This window comes from Aricia agestis, chromosome 11 (assembly GCF_905147365.1).
Source record: "Aricia agestis chromosome 11, ilAriAges1.1, whole genome shotgun sequence".
Lineage (NCBI taxonomy): Eukaryota > Metazoa > Arthropoda > Insecta > Lepidoptera > Lycaenidae > Aricia > Aricia agestis.
Window position 1 is genome coordinate 11,302,528 of NC_056416.1, and position 24,607 is coordinate 11,327,134.

The 24,607-nt window shown below is 35.2% G+C and overlaps 4 protein-coding genes across 5 annotated transcripts in view; 3 read left to right on the forward strand and 1 right to left on the reverse strand.

Annotated features, from left to right (window-relative positions):
* Window positions 1–283: 283 nt before the first annotated feature.
* Window positions 284–5,641, forward strand: LOC121732133 (endoplasmic reticulum resident protein 44). Its single transcript, XM_042121945.1, has 7 exons — window positions 284–452; window positions 571–646; window positions 726–968; window positions 1,318–1,560; window positions 2,309–2,575; window positions 4,969–5,167; window positions 5,500–5,641. The coding sequence occupies exons 1-7, from the start codon at window positions 393–395 to the stop codon at window positions 5,630–5,632; spliced, it is 1,221 nt and encodes a 406-aa protein (XP_041977879.1). The 5' UTR covers window positions 284–392; the 3' UTR covers window positions 5,633–5,641.
* A 651-nt stretch (window positions 5,642–6,292) lies between these two features.
* LOC121731876 lies at window positions 6,293–8,152 on the reverse strand. The gene is made up of 2 exons (XM_042121550.1): window positions 7,951–8,152; window positions 6,293–7,870 (listed from the first exon to the last, which is right to left on the reverse strand). Exons 1-2 carry the CDS (start codon window positions 8,071–8,073, stop codon window positions 6,293–6,295), a joined length of 1,701 nt encoding a protein of 566 aa, XP_041977484.1. The 5' UTR covers window positions 8,074–8,152.
* Window positions 8,153–20,530: 12,378 nt separating this feature from the next.
* On the forward strand, window positions 20,531–21,838 carry LOC121731727 (transcription factor Sp5-like). Its single transcript, XM_042121316.1, has 2 exons — window positions 20,531–20,641; window positions 20,795–21,838. Exons 1-2 carry the CDS (start codon window positions 20,615–20,617, stop codon window positions 21,740–21,742), a joined length of 975 nt encoding a protein of 324 aa, XP_041977250.1. The 5' UTR covers window positions 20,531–20,614; the 3' UTR covers window positions 21,743–21,838.
* A 1,982-nt stretch (window positions 21,839–23,820) lies between these two features.
* Window positions 23,821–24,607, forward strand: part of LOC121732022 (transcription factor Sp9) — an 87,166-nt gene continuing 86,379 nt past the window's right edge. The window contains exon 1 of one of the 2 annotated variants that reach the window (XM_042121769.1): window positions 23,821–23,882. In XM_042121769.1, the coding sequence (XP_041977703.1) occupies window positions 23,856–23,882 (27 nt within the window). In that variant the 5' untranslated portion in view covers window positions 23,821–23,855. The remainder of the gene's footprint in view (window positions 23,883–24,607) is intronic. The other variant, XM_042121765.1, reaches the window with a different exon arrangement.

The following is a 24,607-nucleotide window of genomic DNA, read 5'->3' on the forward strand; positions in this document are numbered from 1 at the left end:
TCTGTGGTATGAATTAGCTACTCACGGAATATATTAATATGAAGCTAGATACAAATTATCGGACGCATCTATAAACCTCGTATTCCTGCTGGGGAACCCTTGGGCGAGTCCAAAACGTACTTGGTTAATACTGTGGTTAGTGTAGCCCTATAAAAATAACTTGTTCCGGTAACGTAATTTTTTTTTGAAATAACTTAAAATAAAAAAACTTTTTTTGCACTCAGTACTTAAGAGAAACGTCAATTGAACCAGGTGTCATGTTAATTCGCCCGAGTTGTACGAGTTTTTAGGTTGCGGTGTGTAAGATTTTCGATGGTGTTGGCGTCTTGTGTGGCGATTTACATTTATTCATGTTAATGAAATAATAATTAGCAGTCGTAGAGCCACCAAAAATGTATAAAAATATAGTCAATATGTTTAGTTACAAAGTATTAGCGACAGTGCTTGTGCTGGTAAGTTGTCTAATTTCTCAGAATAATAATAATTGTAAACCATACTCGTATAAATGCCTGTAAATGTTTAACTAACGGTGTAATTGCTAATCCGATAACGCCGTTTGTTTTGTTACAGATCTGTCACAGCTTTTACAACCCAACCGATAGTGGGGCTGTACAAATTACTCAAAACAATTTAGATATGATTTTAGGTAAGGCTCGTATGTTTAAAATCTTAGACGTGTTATAATCGTAAATCGTATAAAACTCACCGGGAACTTTGTTTTTCAGCATCAAATGAAGTAGTGTTCATAAATTTCTACGCTGAGTGGTGTAAGTTTAGTAACATGTTGATGCCGATATTTGATGATGCGGCGGACGAGGTGTCAAAAGCGGGTTACGACCCCGGGAAGGTTGTGATGGGGAAAGTGGACTGCGACAAAGAAGGTGCTATAGCTACAAGATTTCACATCTCCAAGTATCCTACACTAAAGCTGTTTAGAAATGGTATACCTGCTAAGAAGGAGTACAGAGGTAATATATTTTTTATTTAATAATAAATTGATGGTATTTGGTAAAAACACCCAGTGACATAAATATTAATTACATAACTGTAATTTTATGAAGATTCTGACATAAGTCCCATACACTATGTGTCAAACTCTTCATTAAATTGAAGTTTAATTATCCTTTAATTTCTCTGAGTGTGACCCTTCCCCCCACCCGGCACCATCTTTAAACATAGTGTTAACTTTTATTTTAACTTGTTTTATCACAACAATCACTGCATAATTTACACACAATATTTAGAAAGTGAAATAAAAAGCATTTATATTTTTTATAATTTTATTTATTGGTTAAACATCTTTATCATATTTTTCAGGACAACGTTCAGTGGAGGCTTTTGCAGAATTCATTAAGAAACAGTTAACGGACTCTATCATAACATTTGGATCATTGAAGGAGCTACTTGATTTGAGTGAAGAGAAGCGGCATATTATCGGCTACATGGATAGACGTGATCAGGCAGAATATGAAATGCTGAGGAAAGTAGCTGCCAATCTTAAAGATGAGTGTCTCTTTCACGCTGGATTTGGAGACGCCTCTCAGCAAATGCACCCTCCAGGTAAAGGATATAAAGGTTTCGTTGAGGCAGACTATTTTTATAGTTGCAATGTTTTATTTTATTGTTCGAGTGTCACCAATTTGGGACATAAAATAAGAATATTATAATGTAGCTTACTGAATCCATAAAATTTAAAATGTAGAGACTATTAAAAAATCAAAACAGTTGTGTCTCAATAATAAATTTGTAAATTAAGCAAAAAATTTATGCATTTATAGATTGCGAAAATTTAGATTTGATGCACAACCACATCACCTTTGACAAAATAAATAATACTTCTAAGAAAAAAATATTCTATGCTTCTATGAAATATACATAAAAATGTTATTAAAATACTTTCTATTAGTATCCTGTTATGACTTATGAGTCACCTTCAAATCATTTTTTAATTACCTGTACTGTCATATTAACTAATTACTATGTACTTAATATAGAATTATGATCTTTTTTTAAATGTTTTCTTTAATAATAAAAAAGTTTCTACATGTAGTAAACTGTGAAGGTGTTTGGAAACCAAAAGTTACTTAAGTTTTACATAATTTTATATTGACTTTCACATAAATTGTCCATACTTATATAATAATTGTTGAATTTTAACATTAAAAATGTTTACCAAGTGACAGCACAGCCAAAAGAAAGTTAATACTTATCTGATTTGAACTAACATTCATCATAATCCAAACAAATTTATCATGAATGAATATGGTATAAACAGCAGGTTTATAACATTAACTCCTTATTTTTACAGGCCAGCCCGTGGTTGTGTTCAGAGCTGATAGAAAAAAATCTAATGAACCTGATGAAACTTACAAAGGATCTCTTACAAATTTTGACGAATTATATGCTTGGGTTCAGGAGAAATGTATCCCACTCGTTCGTGAAATTACATTTGAAAATGCAGAAGAGCTTACTGAAGAAGGGCTGCCGTTCCTTATCTTGTTCCATCACCCCACTGATACCGAAAGTGTTAAGAAGTACAAGGATGTAATCAACAGAGAACTGCAATCGGAGAAACGTGAGTACATTTGTATAAAAGCTCATTTTTTTTACATAAATTCTATAAATTCTATTAAGGAAGATGAAATATTTTTATTTTTGTGTTTATTTTAAAGAACTCCATGTAGAATAGACCACAAGTATTTAAAAAAAATTAAAACACTGGAATTTACTGCAAAAAATGTGGTTTAAAATCTATAGTCTGTATGACGTCACTACTGTTTGAAAATCATTGACAATGGTCCACCGGATCATACCTCTCAAAAAGTTGTCATGCCCCGCATTCTATTTAGCGTTAAAAACGATCAAAACGCTCAAAATGGAAGCATTTTTATCGTTTTTAACGCTAAATGGATAGCATGTGTGACGTTACTGAACGCTGATTGGTGTTTTGAAATCCGTTCTGTTTCAATTTACTTTTAATTCGTAATTTTTGTAAAAACCACGTTTTAATAGCAAAATTTTCATAAATATTATATTTGCATGTTCCCTATTTTATTGGACTCTTGTTGCTGTATAATTTGCAGTGAAGATAGTATTGCAATTGTATACAATATATACTTTATACATACTTGGCTTATTATCATGAAAAACAGTACAAGTATGTAATGAATTAAACACAATGCATTTCAAAATGCAAGGCCATATTATGAGAGTTGGATGTAAGATAACGAGTATAATATATCATTTAATTAAAAATATAATTATAACAGTACTGTTAAATACAACTTGTTTGTGTGTCCATCTTAGATTACTCAAACCAATTGTTGACAAACTAAACAAAAAAAAAAAAGATTTTTTATGCTTTTTCTCTGATTGAACTACTTTTTCAAACTTAAAAAAATATAATACATATATATTTTGGACCGTTATAGGGATAATCTATCTGCAGGGTTTCGTAATTTTCAATAATTTAGTTTATTATTGCTAAATATCATTGATATACAAATATTGTTTAATTTGTTATTATTGTTTGATTAGGATCTTATCAATAAATTTTGTTTCCTTCACAATTGAAACGAACTGCGTTATCAAGCCTTTTTATGTCTTATTGTTTATGAATTTATCAAGTTGAATATTTGTGAAGAAGGGTATTACATTATCATTTATATATGATCATTTCTATGATCATATATAGGATCCAATATATATGATCATTTGATCATATCTGCATATTACATTATCATATTTCATTGATCCTATGTTACGTCATATGTGGTTTCAATAGCCAATGGAGAGCGCTAACGCTGACAGGTATTGACGTCAGGGTTACTAGATCTCAGAGAATTCGATTTGTCAAAAGACATCGTCATTTTAAATATGGCCTGTTTTTTGTTATTTCAGCAAGATTATCCAAGTATATAATTAGAAAAATAATTACATTACATTATTTGAAACATATTAACGAACCGGAAAAAATTGTTTTGTTGAACAATTTTTTTTATAACTATTAAGCTAATTTTTCGTGAGTACCTTTATTTTGATAAGACAAACAACAATTTTATTTGCGAAAAATCTTGAAAAGTGGTAGCTAACAGAGATAGGAAGGATTTACTACTTTGATTTGATGGTCCTAAAATACGGATTGTTATATTTGCAGGACAATTTTATTTTTAAATTGTGTGACTATTAACCTACCAATATACAAAAAATCTGCTGGTTAGGGTTCCGTTTAAGGGTTCTGTAATCAACAAAACTTGATTGACTACGAAACCCTAAAACGGAACGAGTCGTAGGACCCGTGACCATGCGCATGTTGCGAGTGTCCGCTTAAGCTAGATGCGGAGACACACAGGTCGCAAATGGATTACTATAATGTATCAATTTGAATATTATGTATTTGTTAGGTATGGGAGCGGGCAATTCGGAACCCGTCTAATTAATCTAGTTTATTGCATAGAAACTAGACGCGCTGTAACGCGGGGTTGTGCAGGCGCGCGGGGATTGCACGCTTCCCGCGTATTACAGATTAAAAATAATTATTAATCTATGACCGAATTAATAGCCGTGTTCGTTTCATTTTTTCGCAGTTTGGCAGCTGACTGTCAACTTCATAATTGAGTGTCATGTTCAATAAAATCCTAATAATTTCTGTTAGAACCATAGACATAATATATATGGTTAGAACCATAGACATAATATATACGTTAGAACTGTTAGGTTGGGTTGCACCAGAGGCGTGGTTATAGTTAATATGGCGTCCAAACACCCCATATTCTCATACGATGTCTGTCAATTTTTCCGGTTATAGTTAAGGTTAAAGTCAAAGTTAGTTGGTGCAACCCAGGATGTTATTGAACATGACACTCAATTATGAAGTTGACAGTCAGCTGCCAAACTGCGAAAAAATGAAACGAACACGGCTAATATACAGTATAAAATAGCCTTTTAACACAAAGTTTTTTTTTTCAGAGAACATAAACTTTTTAACTGCTGATGGCAAGCGTTTTGAGCACCCTCTCCATCACCTGGGCAAATCCACTTCTGATCTTCCGCTGATCGCTATAGACTCCTTCAGACACATGTACCTGTTCCCCGATTACAACGACATGGAGAAACCGGGGAAACTCAAACAATTCTTACAAGATCTCTACTCCGGGAAACTGCATAGGTGAGTATAAAAAAAAAATATTATAAAATGGTAGTATCAGAGAAGTTGATACCTAGGCAGATGGCGGACCCAAGTAATTTGGTCACGTTACATCAAACCCATCCAACCGATCACAGCTAACATTGAATTGACATAAGCCAATCAAATGACGTAGGTCCGTCAACTGCCTATGAATCAATTTGCTCAATGTTTTTTTAAGATAAATTATCATAATAACATGTAATACTTATTACTTTTTAATAATTTTTGACTAAAGACTAACTAGCTAACAAATAATAGTCATAATTATAAAAAACTGAGAAAACAAATGACTATAATGTATTTCTTTTCAGGGAGTTCCACTACGGTCCAGATGTTCCTCAGATCTCGGAATCCAATGTGAAAGTGACAACGCCTCCAGAGTCTACGTTCAAGAAGCTAGCACCATCTAAGAACAGATATACACTGCTCAGAGATGAGTTATAAACTTGTGAATATAAATATAGCAAGGATGTTCCGATTGAGTAAAATAGTCAAGAATAAAGCCGGTTTCATAATGATGATAAGTGGTATCATAGATTCCAGTATCTGCGTTAAACAAAGTTTGAATTTCGAAGTTCAATACTTGCGAACGCCAAATTCGGCCCCTAGATTCGGTCGAACTGAAATTATATCTGTGACGGCCTTCAAAGGTCATTTATAAAAAAAGATACTCCATCTATGATTGTCAATTTAAACTTTTCTTATTGGATTTGTGGCTTTCATTATATTCTAGCCTGGAACTATTTAATGATTGAATGAATTCTTAACCATAGATCTAATGTCCAATAAAATGCTAGAATCAATTGAGGCATGGAATTTACAAATGAGCTAAGTGCCAAAATAAAATTATTGAGAAATTGAATAAAAATGCATTAGCTTTTCAATCAACGTTTTATTTGGATTAATAATATGAAAACAGAAATCAAATAGGTACTGTTTACACATGTACCATTTAATAATATTAGTAGTAAGTTATTTCTGAAAACAAATCAATATTATTTTAATCAATAAAGAAATGGGTCAAATGACAAGATATTTGCTTTACATATGGGCTAATTACCATGTTAATTATTGTTGGGGCTAAGTGCCAATATTCTGAAATAATTAGTTATTACACAAATTCCTGTAGAATTCTTGATAATTTTCTGGCAAGTATTCAATCATACTTTCTAAGTCCTTCTTTTCTCTGCTTATAGTATTTTTAGCCACAAGTCGACGTAACTCCACATTTTTTAAGTCTGAAATAGATTTCCCTCTTTTCAATACATTTATTTCTTTCCATGGTTCCAAGTCTCCTAAATTTTCTTTTACATGCACTACACCTGGCTTATCTTCCCTTACTAACAACCGAGATGCTGTTGAGATATTCAGTTTTTTAGTCACAATTATGTCATCTGCAGCAGCTTGGAGGTCAAAACAGTCACTTGTCATATCAATCACCTGGAAAGGTTTTGCTGTATTTTTTGCACCAGAAATTACTTTTTTTAGGTCCTGAGGTACATAACTTTTCATAACCTTTTTTCTTTTTTCTATGATTCCAAAGTCTCTATCACACTGTAGGAAACTATGACCTGTTATTAAAAATTTCTGTTCGATTGATTTAAAGTGGCCATTTGCCACTAAATACATCAATAAGAAAAGCATCATTCTGTTTTTATTTTGGCCGGCACAGTTATCGCACCATATTATAAGATGGTCCTTTTTTGTAATTATTCCTTTATTTATAAAAGTCAGTAGGCATGACGCTATTTCATTGCCTCCTCTGCTACAGATTCCTTCATGCCAAAGACACATGAAAGAGTTCCCAATATCAGCCACATTGATGCATAGGTTATAACAGCTAAGCTGCCGTTTGTAAAACATCTCTGAGTGAGTTAGAGTGGGCACGAAGAGCACCTGCTGAAGATCTATGGCTAGTGTGACAGTAGTACTACCTGGTAGTTGAGACTGCTGCCTATCTATGCCCATTTGCTCACGGGATTTTTCTGCTTTCCGGTGATGTAGTTCTAAAGCAATTTTTGCAGACCGACTACCTGAATTTTGAGAACGCACTGTTGCCGACAAGCGATCACAAACTTTACAAGTATCAGTCCTAGGTCTCTTGAACTTTAAATTAGGAAAATCTCTCAAAAATATTTTTCTGTAAAACTTATATGATACTTGGTTATCAGGGTGCATTTCATTAAAGGATTTAAAACACCTATGTATATTCAAATCAGGGCTAAGATACTCTTTTGAGCTTTTTGCTCGTGTATAATGACTCTCATCTCGGGGGAACATATTAATGTGATCTTTAATTCTCAGCACATCTAATTCAGTATATTTTGATGTTTGGTGTGAAGTCCTTTTGTCAGTAAATGATGTATCGCCATGCTTCTTTTTACGAATCATTGTCTCTATTTCTTTTTTAGAAATCGCAAAAACATCCATGAATGTTTTTTTGCAAACTGGTACTAATGTGCCATCACCTTTAGGTATAAAATAAAAAATAGTAGCTTGTCGTCTACTTTCAGATGGTACATCATAATTACCATGTCGGCGTCGCTTAATGTTATGCAGATGCAACAGCCCCATCAAATATGTTCTTTGTGTTTTTAAACCTTCTCGGTAGAACTTGTCAAATAAAGTTAATTTCATGTCATGGTCTATTGTATCGCATTGGTTCTTACATTTGCATATTTTCTGCAACAAAGATAGTTGATTAGCGAAGATAAGATATTATTAAACTAAACAACTTTAAGAAACAAAAACAATGTACTAACCAGCATAGAAGGTGGTTTTTTTGGCGGCATGACTTTTCCTTTCCTGCTAACATAACTCTTTCCTCTTTCTTTCAAAGATTTTCTTATTAATGTTTTATTTTTAGTTTTACTAGAATCACTCATTTTCACAATACTCTCTAGTCTCTATTATATAAATTTTAACAAACAAACAAATCACAATGAATAAAGAAACTTTTATTCATTGACAAATCACCACCAAACGATTATTTTGACTTTGACATTTACTACGATCAAATACACGCGCGACCCATTTGTAAAGAAAAAATCTTTGGCACTTATACCCAACGCCATCTATGAAAAATTACCAAAATTAGAATAAAATGTTGTAGGCACTTTGCACCTATGACATGAAATGGCAGCACAACATAGATCCTTTGAAAGGTAAAATTTAAATTTTGCTTTTTTTGGCACTTAGCCCATTTGTAAATTCCATGCCTCAATTGTTCAATTCAATTATTGCCAAGTTCCTAAATGAGCAAATGTGTTGATTTGTAATTTGCATCAATCGGAATACCCTTGCTCATGTTCAATTATTATAATTGAGATGCACTTCGGCATTCTCATTGTGCTGTACAACAACTACAAACCTCCGTTTTGGTAGTCTACTAAAGTATGGTCGCGGAACATGTAGAAATTCTGTTATCTCATTTCCACAGTGCTTCGCGACTGGACTATAGAATATTATACTAAGTGTACATTAGATATTTATTAATAAATCAAAATTGTTTTTCATATTACGATTGCGATTTTTACTCTTTGAAATTTATCCTTTGGAATAATTTCACCTTTAAGTAGTTGAATGACAAGCATTTTATTAGTATGAGTTAAACAAAATCTTATTCTTAGGATCTACCTTTTTCTCATTGCACTTTATTTAATGTATAAAATGCATTTTTGATATCTCCACTTTTTCGTGGTCAAAGTACCTACTTCCATAAAATTATACTATATAATATGTTGTGGTACATTGCTATATTTTTGTTTTTCGTTAAGGTAATATGTATGTGTATTTTGTATGTGTAAATATTAAATAAATAGTTTAGTGATTAAAGCGTAATTTGTTAGTAATTTATCCTTTTGACAAATCTCGCTTAATATTCAGATTAAAGTATTATACTTTTATAAGTAATTTGCGTTCATAAAAGAATTTAGATTCCATTTTGTAATGTAATGAAAGTAATCGTGTGCAATTTTTGCTGTCCACTAAAATATAAATAATATTTAATTTATTAATTGTATCAAAACTTCAAAAATACAATTTTCCCTTTTTTAACTAAATACGAATGACGTCATAATATTGTGTCTAAGATCTGGTGGTGTTTCCTTCGCTGATAATGGTGTTCAAAAAGACACATCGAAGAAAATATTCCTCCATTTTATATAATACTAGCTGTTTGTGCATTTTCATCGGATACTGAGCAAAGCTCGGTTAAACAGCTAGTATATATATACAAGAATTGCTTGTTTAAAGATATAAGATATTATTCTTCTATAAGATATTAATATTCTTCATTTAAACCGTTGCGTCCTTGTTTTTGCATTTATTTTTTTATTTAGGCTCGAGACAAATTTAAAAAATCTTATAAGGTGATTCCTATTAGAATTCCTTTTCTATTTTTAAAGTACCCTTTCAATTCAACAAACCATAACATTTAATTAAAAATGAAATTGTATAAATCGAAAAGTGTGTTTTTATAGGACAAAAAGTGTGTTAGGATAGTCTGTCAAAAAAGTGAAGAAATTAAAAAGTGGCAACATTGTAGTGTCATCCGTTTTTTTTGACCGACTTCCAAAAAGGAGGAAGTAATACGTTCGATTTTCAAAATTCTTATTGTGTTGTATAGGGCTTAGCTCGAATTTGGTAGTCGGTTTAAAAATTTAAACCGACTTCCAAGGTAAAAAGAATATTCTTAAAAAGTATGAAATAATTATTATTCTTCATTAGCGCCTTTTTCGAAATTCGACTAAACCTCAACCAATTCTGTTCTCAATTTTCATTCTTTTTTGTTAAAAAATAATCTTAGATTGATCTGAAAGGGATGACAGTCTACGACAGACTATAGTAATACATATTAATAAAATTTATGTCTAAAGTGTGTGTATTGTAAATTATATTCTACTACTTTTGTATTTCGTAACGTTAATATATTATAATCTTTCATTGCAATGCATTCTTACTTCATTTTATACATTAATGGACGGTTTACATTATTCCAATCCAGTAATCCAATCCAGAGCTGGAGTCGTCACTGGATTGGAATAATGTAAACCCGCTATAAGATGAAGAATAAACCAATCATGAATCATGAAACGCTGGATTTGAAATATGGCGGAAAAAAAATTTTTTTTTTTTTAAATTCCCAATTTAGTCTGGCTGAAGACATTGGAAAGGATCCTTATTCATTCCACAAAATTGTTATAATTTCATTTCCTTCCATTTATAATATTATAATAATTATGTACTTATATATAATAAAATAACTATTATTTTTTATTTACTTTTGTTCATTATTTTAACCTATAGAAATAAATGCATTCGGTTGTAAATATTATTTACATTGTCTATTTTCATTAAATTAAAGTAATATACTTAATCAAAACATTTTAATTGATTTTACTTCTGTAATAGGTAAATGAATTTTGAAATAGAAATTATGAAAAGCAAACATTGTTATAATATTATTATTTACATTTTATTTTTATGTAAGTATGTACATTTTTAAAATTAAGACGAGTAATTATGTGTTCCGTCATACTATAGATTCAACAATTTGTTTTTAAACGTAAACGTGATAATATGTGAATATAATATAATATAAACTGTAACTTAATTCATAATATTGTGACCTCGGTTTATGGATTATATAACTCAAATTCGGAGTTAAAATTAGTTCCAATAGATGTCGCTAGCATGAACGGAATTAAAGTAACTTCCCAAAATGTGTTTTTACTCAATATAATAGTTTTAGGCTTAATTTGCACTTTCGAAGTAATAAATAAACCCTTTTACGGAAAATAAAACAATTGAAGTGTCCAACTTGTAAAAGTATACTCTACTGAGCGTCAGATGGCGCTATTGTGAATGCGTCAGATTTTGGTTTATTTCCAGGAGTTTATCTTAAAGTAGGTCGGAAACCGAGCACTATTGTTAAAATAACTTTTTGTCGAAATTATTTTATGCTACCGCAGCTCCAACTACGCTATTGCCGTAAGGCAGGGGTTCCCAATCTTTTTCATCCTGCGGCGCAGTAACACGTAATATATTTTGTCACGGTGCCCTACTCTACCTACCTATTAGAAAAAGATACATATTATATAACATTTTAAACTTTCGCGTTGCATTATAATTAAACTTTTTTAATCGGGACGAGCAAACGTCGAGAAAAAGTATGTATTCGTAGTAGCATTACTAAAATAAGTCGCGTTAAGTCCCGATTAAAAAAGTTTAAAGATACATATATACTGAGTGGAGTTGCAGTTATACAGGGTGTAACAAAACAAAGTGATAATAGTTTAGGGTGTGTATGGGGCCCCTAGATAGAGTTCGCTGTGAAAGGTACAGGCTACAGCGCTGAAAGAGTAGCTTTTTTTTTTACTTTTGTAGGGGAAAATCCATGACGCTCGGGAGCTTGCCTGTTGCTCTACCACCGCGGCTGCTACTTTCACAGTGACCTCTATAATATAAGGGACACATACACCTAAATATATTATCACTTAGTTTTGTTACACCTTGTATTCTCTTTAGGTAGAGTAGGGGCCTATATTTTTTCTTGCTGATAATATATTATGATATTTAATAATTATTTGTTTTGTTGATGTACGCTAATAAAGGAATTAAGTTGCACTTTGTGGTTTTATTATCTTCGTAAATTTGTTATTTTAATGTTTGTTATAAAATTTAACTTGTTATTAAATTTGTTATAAAATTTAACTTAAACAGTTCACTACGTATTATGATAGATATAATAATCTATCACAACTTAAATAATTTAGGGTGGGTTGCACCAGAGGCGTGGTTAAAGATAGTGTCTAAACACTCTAGGCCGAAGTTACGCAGCATAAATTCCGCATGATTACGCCCGCAATGTATTTTAAATTACCGATGATACACTATTCCGTCGCGTTCCGTCGTTGTTGACGTTGACGTAATCATGCGTAATTTACGCCGCGTAACTTCGGCCTAGTGTGTTTAGACACTAGTCTTTTTTTTATGAAATAACGCAAAGCAAACGAGCAAACGGGTCACGTGATGGAACCCTGTCGCCCATGGGCACTCGCAACATCAGAAGAGCTGGGGTTGCCGGCCTTTTAAGAGGGAAATTGGGAGGGTAAGGAAGGTAATAGGTTAGGGAAGGAAATAGGGTAGGGGATTGGGCCTCCGGTAAACTCACTCACTCGGCGAAACACAGCGCAAGCGCTGTTTCACGCCGGTTTTGTGTGAGCCCGCTGTATTTCTCCGGTCGAGCCGGCCCATTTGTGCCGAAGCATGGCTCTACCACTTGAAAAGTGGTGGAAATAAAAGTTATGGTCAAAGTTATGGTTATAGTTAAGGCTAAATTTAACTTTAACCTTAACTTTGACCACAGAATTTGACAGAAGACTGTTCCGACAAGGCTTTAAATGAACGTGGGCGGGGGCGCTGCTGGTAAAGGAGTACTGTCAAAAATTGCGTTTTTGTATGATGACAGCGTTAGTTCCTTTTTTCGCCACGTTCATTTAAATTTTAAAGCCTTGTCGAGCTCTATGGCTGTGGTTAAAGATATGGTGTCCATTTTTGACTTTAATCAAATATTTGACATTTTGCATTGTAGTTACAGTTAAAGTTATAGTTACAGTTATAGTTTAAGTAAGTTGGTGCAACCAGCAACCCACCTTTATAGACTTAATTACTATTAAATGTAGGCTATAGGCACAGAATATATATTAATAGTACCAACAGATTTCCCACTCGTGCAACCCGTTTAAAAAAATAACAACTCATGCTACGATACTATAAAGTTCTAATTCCGACTGCGCAGTGCTAGGTGCCTACAATTATATTTGCCTACATGTACGCTCTCTTTCTATCGCGTAAGAGGCACCCTTTCTGACGAAATCAAGATTGTCACCTTTTAGAAAATAAAATAATCTTCTTTTAATTACTATAGCTACTAATAGCAAACTTTTTTTATAGTAATAATCAAATGGTAACCCAACGTATATTTTATAATAGTTTTATATTCGATTATAGTGTAGAAGCTGGTCAGGAATTTTTTGTATTTTTTGTATTTTTTATATGTTTGTGTATTTTTTTTGTATTTTAAAGTGTTAAATTACTTTATTGAAATATTTCTTTGACTTTTATCAATTGTTCATATTTATCAGATTAATAACGATTATGTCCAATCAGTACGTAGATATATGCGACGAAAAAATTTTGCGCGCGCGTCACCGCTCGCTTGTGAGTCCCTTGTGATCTGCCCCTTTAAAGGGGTACTTACAGTTCGATACCTAAATACGAGAGTGGGACAGGCCTGCTATAGGAAGGTACATCATAGATACCTACCAAAATCTATTATCGTTACCGTTACAATAATATTATATTACTAGCTGTCCCGGTGAACTTCGTGTCACTTTAAAACCTTCCCTGGACTTCTACGAATATTTTAAGACTAAAATCAGCCCAATCGGTTCAGCCGTTTTCGAGTTTTAGCGCGACTAACACATTTGAAAATCCATTTTTATTATTAAGAGTTTTTAGACTTTTTCAGGAATTTTTTTTTTAGAATTTTTCTCTCCGTAAGAACCATCCTCGTATTCAAGGAATATTTAAAAAAAAGAATTAGCGAAATCGGTCCAACCGTTCTCGAGTTTTGCGCTTAGCAACACAATCAGCGACTCATTTTTATATTATAGATTACCTACATTAAACTTTAAAGGTCTTCAAATTATATTAAAAAAAAAACTCATCAACAATGTATATATTAGCGAATTATCTGAGATCAGTGTCAAGTGCGTCATTAGTCGGCATGTTGTGTTAACAGACTGGCCGTTAGCCTGATTTAGGGCGCTCTCGGCTGTCATAGGCCGTCTTTGAGATTCGTTTGAAGCACCCGCGACTCTGCGGGGCGCCGGCCCCGACTTTTTTGGACAATTTTAACTATCGGCGAACATTGTCAAAAGTTGCTTGATGTTTGATCAAATAAAATATTTGGCGATGCCTTTCGCGATTTCTATACCTACCATAAATAATAAGGTTGGTGTTATAAATATTATTATTATGAATTCTTTAGTAGTGAATATGTTATGTTAGCACTTAACAGAAGGATATGCTTGTGTCTACCTATTTACTCAGTGTAAGCTGCAGTGGCGAAGGGTGAATATTTTCGGAAGGGAAGCCGGAGTAAAAAATCTACTTACCAAAACGTTCAGCACTGATGTTCAACAATGTTCGAGTTTCAAGTTTGATAATGATGCCTTTGAAAATGCCTTCTGAGTTAAGTTGTATGCGTGACGGCACATACGGTCATTCAAAACTAAGTTTGGAAAACAAAGTTTCCTTCGACAGCAAATAATCTGGCAGACAACAGTCTCAGCTGTACGAGCACAGAATAGATAATAGTACAAGTACGAGTCACAATTAACAAATCACAATACAAAATTATTTAAATTCGCGACACTGCACTCTTCTTAACGCTAAAACAAATAACATTCGACATTTAAACACCAAACAAACAAGTTGTTTACAAACACTCATCCGCCATTTGACTCATAACAATTTTACTTCTTGAAGTTTATCTTTCTCGCTCGCACTTGTGCGTTGCTAATTAACCTTTCTCCGTAATAACTCGCCGAGTATCGGCTTATTTCCGAATATATTGGCGCGTGGTAGAACGAGACAGAACATGACGATCAGTTCACAGGAATGAAAAGGACAGATGCTTACTATGAAATATCGTTGTATGAAGAAATAACCCGCTAATTTATCGGCTTCTATCGGAGATTTGGCCTGCACGTTGCATTGCCTATTTAAATTTGTAGGCGATTATTAATTAAAACTATTTCAAGTGAGAGAAAAATTTATTGCATATAAAATATGGACTCTTCGCCACTGGTAAGCTGTTTGATTACTTATAACTAATAACGTCTTCAATCTATTATATTTTTATTTCTTTAAAGTTAACAAACAGTAACCATAGTAGGAACATGATTTTCTTGTATTATTTCTGTTCAAATATATCTAATAGATACTTACTTACCTTGACCGTGGATTGTGGTGACTGATGACAACAGTTCCTTTTGGTCCTTCGAGCCAATACGTAAACACATGACTATAGTATCTATACAGTAGGGTAGACTGGGTACGGTTGTGCCAGGGTACGGTTGTGACAGTCGTCATAACAGCGAAACTATACGGAATATGGGGACGGGTGCTAAGAGAGAAAGACGCGTCTTGCAAGTCTGAATGCTTCTCCTAACAATGCTTCCGCCAGCACTTGACGATAACGTTATTAAGGGCCTTCATTGCTTTTTAACAGTCAAAAGTAAGTTTTCTTGTTTGATTTATTTCAATGTTTACTATTTTTTGCAAACATATAACCTATGTCATGTATTTTCTTATTATAAGTTGATCATTAGTAGTTAACTACAAGTGATTATTTTTTACGTAAATCGTTTAGCCGATTCGTGGCACTTGTTTGATAATTGAAATTCTGTGTTGGGTACGGTTGTGACATACATTTGTCCTATATTTTTTCTTAGATGTCCTAAAAACGCTTGCAGAAGACCAAACGAGCGCAGGATATTATCAGTCAATACGAAAATACTTACGAAGAAGTCAAATGTAGGACTTATTTACAGAGAACGGCGAAATTCATCAAATGAATCGGGTGTCGTTGTTTTGGTCGATAAATAGGTTTAGAAATAGACTATGTTTCGATACGCTAGATGAATTTGTTTAGAATAAGATTATGATGTTTTATGGTACATTTTTAATGAATTAAAAATCATATAAATCATTTTTTTGAAGGTGTCACCACTGATCACAACCACTGTCACAACCGTCCTTGGGTTGTGGTCGGTTGTGACAATTTCCCTCTTTCTTTTAAATTTGATTCCATGACTAATACATCGCATTTTAGCATGATATATTAGTATTTTTATGTAGACAAATAAATAAACTATGGTTTGTGACAATTTTTTCCTGGCTAGCTGTAAAATTAACAAAATTATTGTCTTCCAAACCAAAATTGTCACAACCGTACCCAGTCTACCTACCTACTGCATGCAAGGAACGATATTTAAAAACTACAGCTTCTACTCTACACCTGTTACAAAATCACATTTCCATGGGAACAAGTAACTTTATACAGACATAAAAAGACACGTCTTTCGGATAGACAAGCGTATAATGTTTTTTGTGCTCGAGACACTTGGTGCGAAGTTATTGTGCGAACAGGTACGATCTGGTTACATTGCACAAAGCATCACTCCTTTAAGAGAAGTTCCGATCAGATAAACCCGCGTCCGTTTCGCTACAATGGCGATACAAAACTTACTTATTTGTAATCGAATCCCTAGATAGGGATTTGGGTTTTTATTCCAAAAATTATTATGGATTTTTATACGTTGATGAGGATATCGTCGCTATGACAGTTTCATATAAAGCTTGGTGATGTTAGCTGGTACTGCAGTTCACTATAATCATAGGTATTAACTCTATAAAAGTCTTGAAATGCTTAAAATGATCGTAGAATTTTGCTAAATTAATTTGCTGAAATATACCTAATGAGGTACCTGCTAACTGTGTTTTAGCAACTTATTAAGTATTAAGATATACTTCACACTCCTCTCAGCCTGTCAGGTATTAAGGCTGGTATAAATAGTCAGTACTTAAGATGCGACCCGGTCTCAAGACGCGGTTCGGCTCTGTGATTGGTCCAAATTTTGACAGCTAACCAATCGCAGAGCCTGAACCGTGTCTTGAGACCGAGATGCATCTTGAGTACCTACTGAGTGACTATTTATATTTTATACCGGCCTTAGAATCACATACCTACATCCAGGGGGTGACCATATCAATAAAGATTAAAACTCAAAGCGGATCTGAACAATAACGTCCGATAAAGACGTCGTATGAGCCGTTGACAACCGTTTTCTCCCAACACTTTCTTTTGAATCCTCGTGGGTGCCGCACAAAGGCAACCTGACACCAGCCGGCACGGATCGCCACAAAGCACAGAGATGAGCAATACACAGGAAGTGAAGTACGATGAAACCAATTTCCCGCCCCCGCAATATGAAACCTGCAATTAGTGTAAAATATCCCAGATTTGAACGGAAGTTAGGTGCTCAATTGATCAGAAATTCAAAATGCATTCCAATGGTCATAGCGCTCTTTTGAACGAACGGACTTGGCCCCGGTTTTCTTAAGCTAAATTTGATACGATTTTAGGCGACTAGCCGACTAGCAGTCTTTCTGTTGCTGTTACAAAAGGCTAAAAAAATGTAGGTACCTAGGTACCGACTAAGCAGCTGGCCGCATAGGCCGCGGCCGTCCATATGGGGCCGGCAGATTTCGTTTATAGGGCGGCGGAAATAAGTGGCCTACACTCATAAAAATATAAATCCAGAACTGTGACTAAGCCTAGACTAGACTGAGCTGCTGTATATTACAGATTAAAAAATTGCGGGAAGTAGCTTTTGCGGCGGTACCGACCAATGCGGGCCACGGGTAGTAATAATGAATACAAGGCAAAATTGTTGAATCGATTTTAAAATCATTTTTTCAGTGGCTATCTATATATTTTATACCCGATGCGAAGCCGGGGCGGGTCGCTAGTGGTCACTAATTCACTATAGTATATATATTATATACTCAATTATTATAAACATCAGAGTTCAAAGCTTTCGTAACTACCGTGGTTGATGGTGTGATAGTTTCAAAATTTTACTTACCATATTACGATGGTAACCTGTAGATATTTAAACGACTACAAACTTGCGTATATCGTTCAATCTTTCTTCGCAACATAGAAACTTCACCAACATAGAGCATTAACAAGATAAATGTCAACTGTTAATTTATTGAAACGGACCGCGGCCCGTCCAGCCGACGTGTCTTGTCCCGGCATTTTTGAGTTCATGTTACATTCACAAAAACAGTAGCTGATTTATGGCGTGAAGCGATCATAGAGCATTAGTACCGTCCGTTGTCCACAGCGAGCGGTCTTTGTAAAAACTACAGTAGCAAGTGTCTGTGACTTGCTGCAGAGCCTTTGTGATTCCGTACAATAATCAGAAGCTAGCAATGATAATAATAATGGTAAGCTTTTGTTCTATGTCGTAAACTACAGGTGGTTATTCGCATGGTGTTGATTTTCAACAAAGTTTGCTAGTTGCTTTCGGGGAATGTACTGAGTAATTTATTACATTTCAATAGGTTTTTTTAAGTATAAATACGTAAAAGATAAAAATAGTATCCTCTTTTTTTTTTAAATGAAATAAGGGAGCAAACGAGCAAACGGGTTACCTGATGGAAAGCAACTTCCGTCGCCCATGGACACTCGCAGCATCTGAATAGCTGCAGGTGCGCTGCCGGCCTTTTAAGAGGGAATAGGGTAACAGCAGAGGGCAGGGGAGGGAATAGGGGAGGGTAGGGAAGGAATAGGAGAGGGTAGGGAAGGAAAAAGGGTAGGGGATTGGGCCTCCGGTAAACTCACTCACTCGGCGAAACACAGCGCAAGCGCTGTTTCACGCCGGTTTTCTGTGAGCCCGTGGTATTTCTCCGGTTGAACCGGCCCATTCGTGCCGAAGCATGGCTCTCCCACGGAACAGACCTCCCGAACAAAAGGTAGACGTATTGCTGAAAATAAATAAATAGTGTCTACTTATTAATAAATTTTTAAATAACCCACGTGAAACACGTTTTTATAGAAATGGACTGTTTGTAAACGCCGCTCTACCTACTGACACGTGCAACACTAGAGGAGGGACAAGAGTGTTTACTTGTTGCAAAGCCCTCATCCCTATACCCTTAAAATAGTAGGGCTCATTTACTTTAGAGTCTCTATCGAAAACATTACAACATTATAAATACTTATTATTTCTTGAAAAACTTAGCAGGTTTAGGAGATTAGGTATTGGATGAGTATGTTTTCTTCTTAATTCTTACAATGATCAACAATTAATATTACTCTCATGCGTATAATTAAATTTATAATAAAAGCGAATTCAATAGAAAATACTGAGTAAAAGTGCGGTCAATATCAAAGTGAAAACGAATTTATTTTTTGTTTCGGAGATTTAAGATTCGAGATATCAAAACTTAAGATGATTTGTTAAAGAAAATAAAGCGGTATACTAAAACAAAAGCAAGACAATCGTTTTGAGAAACTGCCATATTTTAACAACCTGTAATTAAAGGTTAGCCTCCACTCGTGCATAAATCATAAGAGGCCGAAATAGAGAAAAAATACAGCGCGGGAGAGTCCGGAGACGAGACTATTTAGTGTGTTCCCAGCTTTAATTACGAGGTACAATGCGGTTTCATTGATTAAAATTATTATTGATGCTTAGTTATATCTACATATTAGATATTCTTAGAGTTATAGGACCAAAGCTTTGGATGTATGTATATCTCTATAATATAAAAATGAGTCGCTGAATGTGTTGCTAAGCGCAAAACTCGAGAACGGCTGAACGGATTAGGCTAATTTTAGTCATAAAATGTTTGTAGAAGTCCAGGGAAGGTTTTTAAGTGACACGAAGTTCACCGGGACAGCTAGTTGCAAATATAGGCAAACTCACCTGTTACCTCCTTGTAGACTATAACTTAAAAAAATCATTAGATAATTAGGTAGAAACACTTATCTAGATAAATTATTCTAGGTAGTTACCTAAGCTACTTCTACAATGTTTACTAGGAAAAGAGCAATATACTAATTAATAAGTATATTTAAAGAATACTTACAAAGAATTAGTTGCTAGGCATTTCAAGAGCCCTTCTCACCTTTACGACCTAAAGTGTTTGCGCCCCTTAAGAGTGTACTAGAGTGAAGTGCAAGTCAAGAGCCAATTAAATTATTATTTAACTCCACTTTATCATCAATATGTTTTTCATTATTCTTGTTTGTAAATGTTTATATCATTATTCTTAGTTGATGAGGAAAATGAATTAATCAATTCAAAATTCAATAAAATAATTACTTACAGTTTACAGTCTGTACAGTGTATCTAGTACCTCTGTAGTCTGTACTTGTATTATCTAGTTTTTTTGCGAAATTATTCTCAAATTAATTTTAGCAAATATGCAGTAGGTAAGCACCCATTAAAAATTACTCGAATAATAAAAATGAAAACAAACATAGTTTAAATTAAATATAGTCGGACTTAACATCTAATCTAAGGCCTAAGCTTACTTAATCTTAAGTTGTGCAAACACCTTCAAGCCCATAAGTCACGGGCGCGGGGGGTGTGTCCGCGGGGTGGGGCGGGGCGAGGGGGGACTCCGGGGTGCGCGCGCGCAGGCGGGGGGGCGGGGCGCGGGGGGTTAGCCCACAACCGCTCGTTACCTCCGCACCAAGCCAGTTATTAAAAACGTCTCGGCGCGAGCGGTGCGCCGCCCTGTAATTATCCAGTTGAAGGCTGTTTGTCACCACCGGAAATGCAGTACGTGGAGCCGCCCGCGCAGGTCCGTACCGCCTCTTCCGCATTTGCATATCATTTGACACACTATATTTCATTGATTTAAATTGAAGTCCAAAAATTTTCAAACTCTACATACAAATACTCTACATTTTATATTGTCTTCATGTGCATTACTAATAAAATTTTTATTTTACAGATGATGAACATGGTGGGAAGCTACGGATGTACGTACGGCCGGAGCGACGTCCTGTCCCCGGCTTCGGACTATTCGTCCTGCAGCAGTGCTTCCTCTGGTGCGTGGTGCGGAACCACCTGGAGGGAGCTGCCCTACCCCCAGTACTCATCATACTGGCCCACCACCACCACCACCACAACAGAGGAGGCTCGTGAACTACAAAGAAGATGTGCCAAATGCCGCTGCCCGAACTGCCTAACTGAGGCTGCGGGATTTGGCCCGAATTTTGGAAAAGATGGCGCGAAAAGAGAGCACGTCTGTCACGTGCCCGGCTGCGGAAAAGTTTACGGGAAAACCTCTCACCTGAAGGCCCATTTAAGATGGCACACCGGAGAAAGACCCTTCGTCTGCAACTGGCTGTTCTGTGGCAAGCGGTTCACTCGATCCGATGAGCTGCAGAGGCATCTTCGGACGCACACAGGAGAGAAAAGATTCGCTTGTCAATTGTGCACGAAACGGTTCATGAGGTCTGACCACTTGGCCAAGCATGTGAAAACCCATGCGAACGTAACGAAGAAGAGCAAGAAGGCGAAAGAAGATGACAAGGCCGAATCTCCGAAGCCATGCGAAGAAAAGAAGCCAGTGCCTACAGATATCACCGCCATAACGGGCAGTTCAAACTATGGGACAGTGCCGGTCGCTAACGCCCCCAAACAGATGTTAAATTATGCGACAGTTGCCCCACAATTGCCCAACCATAGTTACAACAGTGCTCCAGTGTACAGTGGTAGTGTAATGTACAACGGCTGGGGCGACGTGCATCAGGAGGCCCTGTACTCTCGGGGTCCCGCCAGGGACCACAGGTTCTACCAGCAGTATCCGACCCTGCCTTACCAGTGCGCGTCCAAAGACAACTATTTGTTCCAAGGACACTATAACCTACAGCCTCCCGTCGCGATTGGCCAATAATATTTACTGTAATTATACAATAAGTGACAGTATTACAGAGTAAGTAACTGTAATAACAAAGCAAGTGACAGTAATACAGAGTAAGTAACTGTAATATCAAAGCAAGTGACATTAGTAAGAAGACATCCCTTCACTTGAGGGTCGAGCGTCTGCAGTCTCACCACAAGGTCAACTTCAGTTCCTTTGTGGTGAGAGTACCGACGCATCTTCTCCCGACGACTCAAGCGAAGGAATTCTGGCCGACTGATGTGGTTTACCGAAGGTTCCGGGGGAGACTCCGGAATGAAGCGCGCGTCACGTCGCCGTTAATTCGTGATAATGTGTAGTTGTTAAGTTTATATAATTTTTATGTATGTTAGTCATTAAGGTATATATTGTATGGGCCTACGTTGCCTGATTTAAATAAATAAATAAAAAGAAAATAAATAAAAAATAAATTATTACAGAGTAATTGTGACTGTTTTTCTCGTTAGTGACGTTACGTTCAGTTACCGCATGAAATTATTGTGATGTGCCTTATGGTTAGTGTTGTAAATATTTGTATATTTTTATATTAATAAAAATTTGAAGTTAATAACATTTTTACTTTTTCTCCTATTTATTTTTTGAGTAAAATATTAAAGTACAGAAAAAGTCTTGTAATATAATATTTTTTATTTAATAACTCAAAATATATAATATATATTATATAATAATTAAAGTGGGAACTATAATCTATTAAAACTTTTGGTGGCTCTATATTAAGTTGACAAAAGAAAATTGTATTTACCCTGTATCTTAATATTATCAGTTTTGCCATAAAACGTAACAAAATAACAGTACTATCGTAGCAACTAGAAATATCATTACAATAAACAAGAAAAAGTTAAGTATCACTAAATTTGTTTTTTACACTTTACAAAGGCATAATAATTATTTTCTGTTTTATATTATAAACAACAAATTAAGTAAGAAAATAATTAGAAAGAATGACAGTTATTTTGCACTGCGTTTTCTATTTTTAGTTGTTTAATCTAAAATACAGAAGACACATAACTAATAATCATAGGATATTATGTCTACAAAATTTCATTTTTTAAAGAACTAGGCAAGAGAAGAGTAAGGACTAACAGTTCCAAGTAGCAGCTGAGATCCCACTATCAATAAAGTTATATAGAAGCTGTAGGTTGAAAAATACTGATGCCGTATTTATATTTTGTAGCTGAGTGTATTCACAAGTAACAACAGCTTATTAAAAAAAAAAAAACAAAATTCTCATTGTTTATTAAAACCATAGTATATATTAAGTCTATGATTAAAACCACTTTTATATAAAAAATAAAAAATATGTAGTTCGGCCTACGCGGCGTAGCACGCACGCTACGCACGCTCTACGCCGCTACGCCGTAGCTCATTACGTAAGCGATTTTTAATTGGTGGTATTTAATGCCCGATAGCGTCGGTAAGAATCATTTGTTAAAAATTAATAGTGAACGCATATTATGCTACTTAAGTAGATAGTTAAATGGAGCCGAAGCTTTGGTTCGATTTTGGGAAAGATTTTATTGTGTTCATTTTAAAGTTTTAATAAAAACAGTATCCAGCGGTGATTGCACATTTTCCTACGATAGAAAGTATCCTATGTCCTTTACCCTAGTCTACTCTATGTCTATGCCAAATATTTTTAAAATCTGTCAAGTAGTTGCAGAGCCTATTCGTAGCAAAAATTTTCCTTTTTAAAATGATTATCAGTATAATATACAGCTGTAATAATATCTGAGTTTTGAAATAGGGCTTAGGACGTACTTACATTTAATGTTCTACACAGATATAGATATCCAACACAGACTTCATAGCGTGCGACAAGTACTGTAACTGTATCCTACTCGAGGTTCTCAAGTGCGTCTAGTACCGCCGCTCGCTCCTAGATGTCGCTAGTCACCGCGATGGCGGGGCGGTAATTGCACAGCTATTATCTGGGCGGCGACTGTGCGAGCGGGATGCACTCGATAATACGTAAAACAAAAAGGGAGTAATGACGGTAAAAAACGAGCACGCAAATTACGACGGTAGCGCTCAGTCCGACCGGCGCTCGCCGCCCGCGCCGCCGCACCGCGAGTTCAGTGATGACAACATGAGCAAGGACGACCTACTCATGAACGTGAGTCCAGTGCGAGTACACCCGAGTACATCCGAGTACACGCGAGTCCAAACTCAACCCGATGGGCGACCTAAATCCGCCGATGCAATGGGCAAACTCAAGATGTAGCATCGAGTGTTAAAAAAAGGCTTTCCGTGTCAGAATGGTAGAGAAACCTGACGTCACAGATCATACAAACTTCGACTTAAAGTTGCGTATATTTTTTTGTCTATAGACAGTGTTTAGTGGCGAGAAAGTATAACAACTTAGGCATGTTGGCTCTAGAAAGTAGCTCAGATATCGACTGATTCTACAAAATAACACCCCTAATAGCCGCGAATGGAGCTTGAAATGAGTGTGCGCATCAAATGTTTGTGGGTAAAGTTTGAAACCCTCTCACCCCACCCCAACTTCTTCTTCTTCTTTTTCTGATGCGCAGGATTACTTTTACTGTTCATACTTTTTTCTAGTTCTTAAAAAAATGGACACGTTTTTTGGACAGTGGTTTTAAAACTGACAGGCGGAGAATCAATAATTCGGCGGTAAAATACATATTTTATGATTATTGATTATTATTATTGTTATATTTTGTTAAATCGGGTCTCGTTTGGACAAGTGTGTTTCATATTACTAACACTTTAGCACTTAACTTATAATACTTTATAGGTTATACTTTGAGGTTATGTGCACACACAAACAAAATAACTCTGGACATCAAGGAATATACAAAATTAAATAATATATTA